Source organism: Perissodus microlepis, chromosome 12 (genome assembly GCF_051167445.1).
Source record: "Perissodus microlepis isolate ML-2025 ecotype Zambia chromosome 12, ASM5116744v1, whole genome shotgun sequence".
Classification (NCBI taxonomy): Eukaryota; Metazoa; Chordata; class Actinopteri; order Cichliformes; family Cichlidae; genus Perissodus; species Perissodus microlepis.
Window position 1 is genome coordinate 5,252,884 of NC_140472.1, and position 12,169 is coordinate 5,265,052.

Consider the following 12,169-nt stretch of genomic DNA (forward strand, 5'->3'; position numbering starts at 1 on the left):
TATACCTTTCGCAGCGCTATTTGAAATATGAGAGGCAAGAATTTGGGTGCAAAGTAAAAAAAAATAAGGGCTAATCGGGCAACCCTGGCGTACCCCTCGATTAAGACTAAAACGAGAAGTGGTGCCATTTTTCATTCTAATAGAACTATTAGCATTGGAATACAGAGTTTTGATAGCTTTGCAGAAGATATCACCAAAACCAAATTTCTGAAGTGTAAGAAATATAAATTCATGCTCAATTGAGTCAAAGGCTTTATAGAAGTCCAGGAGAAGGATAAATGAGTCATCAGATATTAATGCTGAGTAGTCCAGAATATCCAAGATGAGTCTAATATTATTGGAGATGTGCCTGTTTGTCATAAAACCAGACTGTGTCTCATCTACAATATCATCCAAAATATATTTAATTCTTCTAGCTAGCAATAGAGCTAATATTTTATAATCATTATTTAGGAGGCTTATTGGTCTCCAGTTGTCTATAAAAAGTAGGTCCTTCTTAGGTTTGGGAATTAAAGTAATAAGTCCTTGAGTAAGGCTGGGAGGAAGAGTGCCCCTTTCAATACTTTCATTATAAACCTGCAACAAAAAGGGTGCAAGCTGAGAAGAAAATGATTTATAGAATTCAGCCACCAGCCCATCTGTGCCTGGAGATTTGTTGTTTTTAAGAAATTCAATAGATGTCAATATCTCTTTTTCAGTAATTGGACTGTCACAAAAAAGCCTATCAGCACTTTTAATCATTTCAACATTGTTTACAGAGTCAATAAATTGGGTAGCGACCTTTGCGTTATAATTGGATTCATACAACTTTGAGTAGAAATTACAACAAAATTGAGTTAAACGCAGACTACTTTAGGCCCGGAAGTAGGATTCGTCACGTCATCACTTAACGACCGGATATGGCGCTCCCCGGTGGCTGCAGCCAGACCCTTCTCTCATCCACAGACTCTGCTTCCTCCACGGAAGACAGTACAAATCTAATTAAAAGCCAATCTAAATAAATGAGTCTTAAGCTGCTTTTTAAAAGAATAAATACAGTCAAGGCAACGTAATGATGGAGGGAGAGCATTCCGTCAGTACCAAGATTTTAAAATGAATTCTAAAATGTACTGGAAGCCAGAGTAATGAACGTAACACTGGTGTAATGTGCTCTCTTTTTCGTGTCTTTGTTAAAAGCCTTGCAGCAGCATTCTGGACTAACTGGAGACGGTCAAGATTCCTTTTGCTCAAACAAAGAAAAAGAGTGTTACAATAATCTAAGCGAGATGAAATAAAAGCATGAATAACCATGAATGAAAATAATGAAATTCTCCATCTACTACAGGTTTGTATCGCACACAATACTATAGATGCCTTTAAAACCAGTGTCAAACACGGTGATAAATCATCACCACCTGAAAAGTTTTTGTTTTTCATAAGCATTTCACTTTAAGCACATAGCAGTATGCTGTGAATCAACGTAAACCAACAGCGAGTATGTTGTCCTTGCAGCCTAGTGTGACTCAGTGTCTGTCCTCTGTGTTTTATACTATGAGAGATTGAGCCCCTCCTGTAGTGGTTTGGTTGCAATGGTGTGTGACAGTGACTCTGATGATGCCTTATTAAAACAATGACCTGGGGCCTCATTTACAAAACAGCACATGGGACCATACTAGAAGTGTATATGTGCACAGAAACTAAAATCTGTGTGTCAAAGGATAATCAGGTTTATGTAAACTGCAGACAATTCCCCTTTATAAATTAAATGCATATGTGGATCCCTATTTCATGCTCTGCATGGCATTTAACCATAAAAAGACTTTGCAAAGCACCTTGTGAATGGAGATGCATAGCAATGAGCCTGCTGATCGATGGGTCTTTATTCCTCCAGCAGTGTCCACCACCAAACAGCAAGATGCAAGTTTTACTGCGGGTTTTATTTTTAAATTTTACAGCAGCCTGACTGATTATTTCACAAGATGCTGAACTGATAGCAGCAATCAACATTTTCTTTTCATTCCGTCTGATTCCTGGGGGTCTTCTTTCTAATATTGTAGGGTCTTTACCTTGCGATATACAATTTAAAGCACCTCGAGGCAACAGTTGTTGTGATTTGACACTATGTAAATAAATTTGAACTGAACAGAATGGAATTGGCTGAACTTGTCTCATAATATGATAATGAGGATGAACCATGCTATTGATGTCATTGTCTTTATTTTAGGGCTGCTCACAATGGTTTAAATGTACAGATGGTGAAGTGACAAAAGGTGGAACGTGTGGGTGGCAGCTCAGTGAGCTCTGTGCAAGAACCATCGGGAGAATACAGTAAAGAATTGCCATTATTATAATTATTATTATCATACAACTCCAACTCCATCCACAATTCCAAAGTTGGGACCCGAATCGCAACACAACTGAAAACATATAAGTGTTTAAATTGAGCCATTTTACTATACAAAATGCCAGCTCATGGTAGCATCACACAGTAGGGACCATGCCATCTTCTTTTAACAACAATCCATTCAATTCAATCAGTACTGTAGGATTCTAGCTGCTCTGTCTGGACTGCAGGCAGGTCAGTTCAGCACCTGGACTCTTCTTATATGAGGCGATGCTGCTGCAATAGCTGTAGAATGCAGTTTAGTGTTCTGGGTGGGAGCATATGTTGCTCTAAAACCTTTATATACAGTACCTTTCATCACTGATGGTGCCTTTCCAGATGTGCAAGCTGTGGTTTTCATAGACACTGATGCACCCCCATACCATCAGACATGCAGGGTTTTGAAATCTGCTGATAACAGACAGTCCCTCTCTTCTTTTGTTTGGAGGACGTGGCATTCGTGTTCTCCAAAACGAATTTAAAAATTTTGATTCATCTGACAGCAGAACAGTTTCCAACTTTGTCTCAGTCCATTTTAAATGAGCTCTGGTCCAGAGAAGAAGTTTCATTCTGTATGTTGAATCTAGGACGATTGGTTTCTGGTGTTGATTATTAAATGACCCGAGGAAAAAGTGATAAATGATGAACTTATGTTAAGAGGTCTGATGGAGAAGCCAGTGAACCCCTAAATTCACAATAAAAATCCTTTCTCGGCATTTCACAATGCTGACTGGAGTTTCTTTTATATTTTGTCCTCTGTCGCACCTTTTTGTCCCTAAGGGTTTTTTTTCTTACAAAATCTTTTGTTTGTGTTTTCTTGTTTTAATTTTTAGCACTTTGGGATTTTCAGCCTATAAGCTCTAATGATCATTCTTACACATGGATTCTTAGCCACAGCAAGTTTCTGCAGGGAGAAAATGCAGCTTTGCTTGAACTCAGAAATTTCACCTGCTTATTTGTCCTGCAGAAATTACATACAATGCTGGAAAAGTATCAACATTATTATGCACTGTTGTAATCCATAATCAGAGGCGGAGCCAGACATTTGAAACACCCGAGGCTTAGCCCTAAAGGGTAGCATGCATGTGGGATTTTTTTTTTTTTTTTTTTTTTTGGGGGGGGGGGGTTAGAAATGACTGAACGATTAATAGGCTCTGTTTTGAGTTTTGTTCAAAAAACAATGACTTCATATAGGGAAAAATATATATATATATATATATGCAGGACACCTTAAACTAGTTTTTTAATTAAGCAGCAAGGCAGAACAAAGTCGGGGCTGCATCAAGACACGAGGACTGATCCGGAATTAAAACAGGACTACAACAGTTAAAAATCAGGACTACTGAGGACTTAACCAAGACAGAACCAGAATCAGAACTAGATGATAGTAGCACTAAAAATCATCATAGACCTGCACTACACTTGTTTTTTTTAATTCTACCAAAGTCCACTATTTAGATTGAGAACAGTTTATATAATTATTTAGCCTTGTTGTGCAAACAAGCCTGCATAACTTAATAAATGTAGAATTTGAAAAATAGCAAACCTAAAAAGAAACACTAGGTACGCGATACATGAGTACCTGTGATACGGTGATACTTTTGGTAAACAACCATTTGACTAACATGTGTGTCTCACCTGCTCTTGTTCATCTCTATTCTGTCCTCATTCTCCATCTCCCTCTTTGTTCCTCTCTCTCCCTCTTTGTGCAGACAATCATCAAATATACAGTTGAAACCAGACATTTACAAACTCTTCAGATAAAAACACAAACACTTTTTTAATTGTAACATCAAATCAGACTAAATGTTTATTTTTTTAGATTGATAAATATAAAAAACATATTTGTTAACTTTAAGAGTAAAGAGAGAAACTATCTGTATTTCTTAATTGTAAATGGCACCAAATTGTATTCAAAATTGAGCCACACTTATGGAGCTCCACAGTTCTTTTCCTGGTGTTTTGGTTGATATCTCTTGATTTTCCCATTTCAAAGAAACAGGCTCTGTGTTTTGCCTTATATGCATCCACAGGTGTGCCACCAATTTACTCACATGGACTCTACTAACCTATCAGAAGCTTCTTCAGCTCAGAATGGAATCGTCTGGAGTTTTCTTATTAATTAACAATAAACTTAGTGTATATGTACTCCTAAATTTGATCAAAGTGATAAAAAAATAGACAGCTCTCTCTCTTTATTCTGACATTTAGCTAATTCAAAAGATATTTCAATATTTATCTAAAACAAAAGTTTACTCTAAATTGATGTTGTACAGTAAAAATGTTTTATGTTTTCTCCCTAAAGTGTATGTAAATATCTGGTTACAAATGTGAATATCCTGCTGTGTACTGAAATCCCTCTTGTTTTGCATAGAAATATACTGAACAACATACAAAGCATAATATATAAAATAACATTTACCTGAGTTTTTTCTTTGAAAGAACCCTCTAATGTCCATTCTTATATTTCAGTACATAACTGAAACCGATATGAAATAAACACATGTAAGCTAAGACTCCCTAAAAAAATAGCATTTGTTCAGCTTTTCATTTCGCCATTTGTTGATTCACTTGAAGAGTAAGTAACGTGATATTGGTCAAGTGATCAGTTTGATATCAATCTTTCGTGATACACCGTCATATTTACATTATTTGTACGGTACGAATGATTTGCTTTGGTACCTGGTCAAACTTAAGCTCTCCTTAGTATGGCTGGCTCCGTTTCTCCAACAGCGCACTCACAGGCAGCAGCTGCCCCGCCCTCTCGCTCAGTCGCTTAGTGCCTGAGCTCGGATCATACCAATATCAGGGGGGATTCACGCACAGTCGTAAATTCCCACAGTGTGCACTATGTGCTTCGAATATTGTGTGTACTTTTTGTTTTATACAGTTGTCAGCCAGGCATCTAACTATGAAAAAATTACACTCCAAAAGACCCCGGGCTTCTGACAAAACAACCCGGGTTTAAGCCCAGTAAGCCACCCCCACGCTCCGCCCCTGTCCATAATCATAGAGGTATTTAGCACCTCACACTTGCTCTGCCTGATAAGAGATAAGATAAGATAAAACTTTATTAATCCCTCGGGTGGGTTCCTCTGGGAAATTCGGTTCCAAATAAGCACAGCACCGACAGAAGTTATAGAGTTACAGAATATTATATATATATATATATATATATATATATATATATATACAAAGGGGATAAATAGAATAAATAGGAATAAAATAAAAATAAAAATACAAGTGGATTGCACATTTCAAGTATGGAGTCTATTGCACCGTTGACTATTAACAAAAAGTATTGCACAAAAGGTAATTGCACAGTGAGGTGAAGAGGCACTACAGCTTAGTTGTTCCCCCCTCCTTTGTCCTTTGATGGTGTGCAATGGAGTGAGGAAGGTACAGTATTATTTGACAGGAAATGTTTGCCTATGGAGCTGCAATTTTCCAACACCCCGAGGTCACTGTCAATTGATTTCAAATTTTTTCAGCACACCAGCCCATGGCTACAATCCCATCACGCTCAATTCGAGCAATTTGCCGTTCATCATAGAAAAGAAATTGGGAGGCTATAGTCACGCTGTCAGCTGTGTTTGAAGACTCTGTTTCTGCTTCCGCTGAAAAATGAAACAATCACTGTGAAGCGGAAGGAAGAAAAATGTGAACGGATACGTCTTCCATTCTAAATGGCACATCTCAATTTGTGTGTCTACTGTCGTTCGACAACAAAGACATGGCATTGTCCAACATTGTACAGCGTGGAGTCTAAAAACTGATTGCCAACCTCAATATTCTTCCTGCAGCAATATAATCAGACTGATGTTAAGGATTTCTAAAATCACTGGGACAGTTATTTCCTTGTATTGCCAATGATGTTACTTTCTTAACAGGTTGGCCCTTCTCCAACACTGTGTGTAAGATGAGCGGCTTTGTGCAGGGCATGTCAGTGTCTGCATCAGTCTTCACCCTTGTGGCTATTGCTGTTGAAAGGTAAGTGCACATTGTTCTTTGGTTCTTGATGGAATATAACACAATAACAGAGAAATAATTAATGGACAAATATATAAAAATTCTAATAATGTTAGTGGTGCAATGTTTGCTCTATTCCTATTTCATTTTAGAACAATACTATTTACTAACAGCAGCGGACAAATATACACCTTTGGCCTAATGATGGTATGAAAAGTGTATCAAATTGAGCTGATATTTTCCATTAAATGTGAAATTGTCTCAGTTTAAGCATTTGATGCATTTTCTGTATTATACTGTGAATAAAATGTGAGTTTGTGAGATTTGCAAGTCACTGCGTTCAGTTTTATTTTTACATTTTACAGAGCACCCGAACCTTTCTGGGAACGCCGTTGTTTTTACTTATACATTTAAGTTGGACAGTCCAACCAGCCATACCCAGACTGACAAAAAACCCAAATATTTAAAAGCTTTATTTTGTCACTTATTGCTAAGATCACTCTAGGAACTTGCAACCAACATTAATGCAAGGATGTGCAGTCAACTTGTGATCCTGTTGCCTTTGAAATCTGTTTTGTTTTTTGTTTTTTTGAAAATGAAGATCAGATCTGCATCCACTCATATTCATTTGTCATCTTCAGCGTGACCTTGGTGCATTAAGACAACAACAAAATGGCAAGCAGACGCAGTCAGTCTGATAATAGGTCTGTGACTGAATGGAGTTAAGTTCAAAATGACATAAAATCTGTCTGTGATAATACATCAATTAACTGTTATGAATCAGCAAAAACTGAGATGAGTGTTGTCATCTACATTCACAGAAATTCAAATTAGCTACTCCAACTAGAATCCAACTAAAATGACATACATATGAAAAAGAAGTTCTAAAATTCCTCCTCAATGATGCAGTTTCTGCAGGAGAGCAACTGAACTGCAATATTAAATGGACACTGCTTTTAGGACAACCTTGATTTCATATAGAAATAACCAGAATGCAACCAGTAGTCAGCCAGTTGAGTCAAGTCCCATATTGCAGAGAGATGTGTCTTGTGCTATTTTGCACAGACTAATGCAAAATGTGCAAATGCAATACACAGTCTGTCTGTGTTTTTAAATTAAACACTAATTATGTGCAAACCTTTGCCAGTTTGACAAAGACTGCAGTCGGTAAAAGTCAGACCGCAAGTGTTTGAGACAGGTTGCCTACTACCTTGGAATAGAAAGTTGTTGGCCAGAAGTTGAAAGTATTGCATGCTCTACCTCTAGGAAATCATTTCATACCTGAAACTACTTTTTAACAAACGTGAAAAAATTCAATGCAATTGATATACAACCACAGACTTTTTACATAGGAATGACACATCGGAAACAATTTACACTTTTTCTTTTCTTCTTCCTGTAAAACAGTTGTGATGTAATGGATTTATCTCACAGGGTTGAAAAAATTTAATTAAACAAGTTATGATATTTATCTCTGAAAACCCACAAGTTTATTTCATTAATTCATAACAATGCTTCTTTTGTTTCCTTGTCCACTGCAGGTTTCGCTGTATTGTGTACCCACTACGACCCAAGCTGACGGTGTTCGTTGCCAAATTAGCCATCGTCTCGATCTGGGTGTTAGCTGTGGCCTTCATGTGTCCTGCTGTAGTTGCCCTGACTGTGGAGAAAGTCCCTTTCCATTACATGATATATAATAACAACTTCAATCAGACATTGCCCTTGTACACCTGCTACGAAAACTTTGCCAACCCTCGGATGAGAAATGTCTACACAGTGGTTTTGTTTGCACACATCTACCTGCTGCCCCTCACAGTAATCTCACTGATGTACATAAGCATTGGAGTCAAACTGTGTTCTTCTGTGTTTGCAAACAAGGAGCCGCACCTGGCCAATGCTACAGTCCAGGAAGGAAGCAGGAGACACGCTCATCCGAGGGTATCAAGGAAAAAGATAAAGGTGATAAAGATGCTCATTGTGGTAGCTTTGCTTTTCATGTTGTCCTGGTTGCCTCTCTGGACCCTCATGATGATAACAGACTATGCAGACTTGGATGGGAACCAGCTGGACCTTCTGACCAGCTACATCTTCCCCTTCGCACACTGGCTAGCTTTCTCGAACTCCAGCGTCAACCCCATCATCTATGGCTACTACAATGAGAATTTTAAGAGGGGCTTCGAGGCGATATGCAAGTCCAGGCCTTTTTGTTGCGTTGTGCAGAGCCAGCTGTGGAGCAGAATTGTTGGGTGGAGGAGGAAAAGAAGGTCTGTGCAAGCACCTTGTGAAGGTACTGTTTCTAGAGAAGTTGTTAATCACAACCATTTTGTGTTGGGACTAAGAAATCGAGTCCATAATGACAACAAGTTGAATGACACGGCTGAGGTGAATAGGAGTGCGAGAGTCGAGTGTGCGGTGGTTCACTCGGGAAGGGTGCTTACGGATCAAGAGTTCGAAATGACTGCTGTCAATAAGAAAAGCAGTAATGAAGAAGAATCAGAAAAAGTTAGTTCACTGGCAATTTCACCGTATCAGGTGTGGGATAACTGAATAATTACAGTGCTAGCAAGAGAAACCCGAAACAAAGCCATACTGTTATACTACCGCCCCATGAAGGACAGTCATTAACTATCTGATGTCACAGGTTAAATATGGTTACACTTTAAATGATTGGTTGGAGAGTACACACGTTAATTTTCTACAATTAAAAGAAGTTTTAGGAGTTGAAATGAAAATAACAGCAGGACTAACTAACACTTCTCCCAGTCCATAAACCAAAGACAATCTGACTATATTGGTCACTGACCCAGTGTTGGTCAAGTTACTTGAAAAAAGTAATCAGTAATTAATTACTGATTACTTCCCCAAAAAAGTAATCCCGTTACTTTACTGATTACTTATTTTCAAAAGTAATTAATTACTTAGTTACTTAGTTACTTTTTAAAAACACGATTTACAACCTGAATAGGTAATAAAGCGATAGATCTTTAAGCCCAATTCTACTTTTTCTACATAATCCATCATACAAAATGTAATCAAATTGAAAAGTCCCTTTTTAAAACTTGTTTTATTAGTTTTAATCTTTTAACTTTATGCATCAAGCAAAAAATTTAATTATATGCACCATTCTCTGACTGGAAGAAATTTGTTTAACATTTAAACCTATTTTCTGCACATTCCAGCACATAAAATATATATATATTTTTTTTTTTTGTTTACACTCACTCTTTCAGATGCAAGTAAAACATAGCAGAAAATAAATAAAGTCAAAGACTAGCGGTCCTTTTGCTCTATTTTCACCTGTAAAGCAGGAGTGGGTAGGCGGAGGTTTACCCTGGGGCAGGTGTGTCGCAGCGGTCAGTGGAAGAATCCGCGAGTTTCTCTGTGAATTTCCCATTACCTCGTAATGCACTCGCCGCTTGCTTGGAAGTTTAGGGGGTTTTTTCGCTGTAAAAAGAAGTTTTCTTCCCACGCACAACGGACACTAATGTTTTTGTCACTTTTTATGGAATCAAACTCAAAATAAGGTCAGTACTTCCATGCTTTAAACGCTGCATGCTCACACTCTCTCCTGCACTGGATATATGATCCACTGTTGATCTGCACACAGCTGTTGTCACGAACGTCGCACTCGCTTATGTCACTGTCATGAGACATTCTCGCAAAAAAATCACGGTTTTAGTAACGCAGTAACGCAGCGTTCCTACGGGAAAGTAACGGTAATCGAATTACCGTTTTTGCAATAGTAATCCCTTACTTTACTCGTTACTTGAAAAAAGTAATCGGATTACAGTAACGTGTTACAAGTAGCGCGTTACTGCCCATCTCTGTTGGTCACTTTCATATTATTTTCCTGTATCTGAACCACAAACATCCAATAAGGTAAGCAGGTCCTGTCGTCTGTCCTCGCCCTGCTACCAAAAGGTTTGGCTGATCACGTGTGGAACCACAAAGACGTGTGACCACATCAAAAGATAATTCAATTCAATTCAATTCAATTTTATTTATATAGCACCAAATCACAACAAAAGTCGCCTCAAGGCGCTTCATAGATACAGAGAAAAACCCAACAATCATATGACCCCCTATGAGCAAGCACTTTGGCGACAGTGGGAAGGAAAAACTCCCTTTTAACAGGAAGAAACCTCCAGCAGAACCAGGCTCAGGGAGGGGCGGCCATCTGCTGCGACCGGTTGGGGTGAGAGAAGGAAGACAGGATAAAAGACATGCTGTGGAAGAGAGACAGAGGTTAATAACAGATATGATTCAATGCAGAGAGGTCTATTAATACATAGTGAGTGAGAAAGGTGACTGGAAAGGAAAAACTCAATGCATCATGGGAATCCCCCGGCAGCCTACGTCTATTGCAGCATAACTAAGGGAGGATTCAGGGTCACCTGGTCCAGCCCTAACTATATGCTTTAGCAAAAAGGAAAGTTTTAAGCCTAATCTTAAAAGTAGAGATAGTGTCTGTCTCCCGAATCCAAACTGGAAGCTGGTTCCACAGAAGAGGGGCCTGAAAACTGAAGGCTCTGCCTCCCATTCTACTTTTAAATACTCTAGGAACAACAAGTAGGCCTGCAGAGCGAGAGCGAAGTGCTCTAATAGGGTGATATGGTACTACAAGGTCATTAAGATAAGATGGGGCCTGATTATTTAAGACCTTGTATGTGAGGAGCAGGATTTTGAATTCAATTCTGGACTTAACAGGAAGCCAATGAAGGGAAGCCAAAACAGGAGAAATATGCTCTCTCTTTCTAGTCCCTGTCAGTACTCTTGCTGCAGCATTTTGGATTAGCTGAAGGCTTTTCAGTGAGTTTTTTGGACATCCTGATAATAATGAATTACAGTAGTCCAGCCTGGAAGTAATAAATGCATGAACTAGTTTTTCAGCGTCACTTTGAGACAGGATATTTCTAATTTTAGAGATGTTGCGCAAATGGAAGAAAGCAGTCTTACATATTTGTTTAATATGTGCGTTGAAGGACATGTCCTGGTCAAAAATGACTCCAAGGTTCCTCACAGCGTTACTGGAGGCCAAGGTAATGCCATCCAGAGTATGAATCTGGTTAGATACCATATTTCTAAGATTTTCAGGGCCGAGTACAATAACCTCAGTTTGATCTGAATTAAGAAGCAGAAAGTTAGCGGCCATCCAGGTCTTTATGTCTTTAAGACATTCCTGCAGTTTAACTAATTGGTGTGTGTTATCTGGCTTCATGGACAGATAGAGCTGGGTGTCATCGGCATAGCAGTGAAAATGTATGCTATGTCTTCTAATGATGCTGCCTAAGGGAAGCATGTATAATGTAAACAGAATTGGTCCTAGCACTGAACCCTGTGGAACTCCATAATTAACCTCAGTGTGTGAAGAGGACTCTCCATTTACATGCACAAATTGGAGTCTATTAGATAGATATGATACAAACCACTGCAGTGCAGTACCTGTAATACCTACAGCATGTTCTAATCGCTCTAATAGGATATTATGGTCAACAGTATCGAACGCTGCACTGAGGTCTAGCAGGACAAGCACAGAGATGAGTCCACTGTCAGAGGCCATAAGAAGATCATTTGTAACCTTCACTAAAGCTGTTTCTGTGCTGTGATGAGCTCTGAAACCTGACTGAAACTCTTCAAATAAACCATTCCTCTGCAGATGATCTGTTAGCTGTTTGACAACTACTCTTTCAAGGATTTTTGATATGAAAGGAAGGTTGGAGATTGGCCTATAATTAGCTAAGACTGCTGGGTTTAGAGATGGCTTTTTGAGTAAAGGTTTAACTACAGCCAGCTTGAAGGCCTGTGGTACATAGCCGATTATTAGAGATAGGTTGATCA

At 38.6% G+C, this 12,169-nt stretch overlaps 1 protein-coding gene across 1 annotated transcript in view; it reads left to right on the forward strand.

The window, feature by feature from the left end:
• Window positions 1–9,019, forward strand: part of npffr1l2 (neuropeptide FF receptor 1 like 2) — a 46,590-nt gene extending 37,571 nt beyond the window's left edge. Inside the window, exons 2-3 of the mRNA XM_084946499.1 lie at window positions 6,253–6,352; window positions 7,873–9,019. Coding sequence (XP_084802625.1) covers window positions 6,253–6,352; window positions 7,873–8,878 — 1,106 coding nt within the window. The 3' untranslated portion in view covers window positions 8,879–9,019. The remainder of the gene's footprint in view (window positions 1–6,252; window positions 6,353–7,872) is intronic.
• The last annotated feature ends 3,150 nt before the right edge of the window (window positions 9,020–12,169 follow it).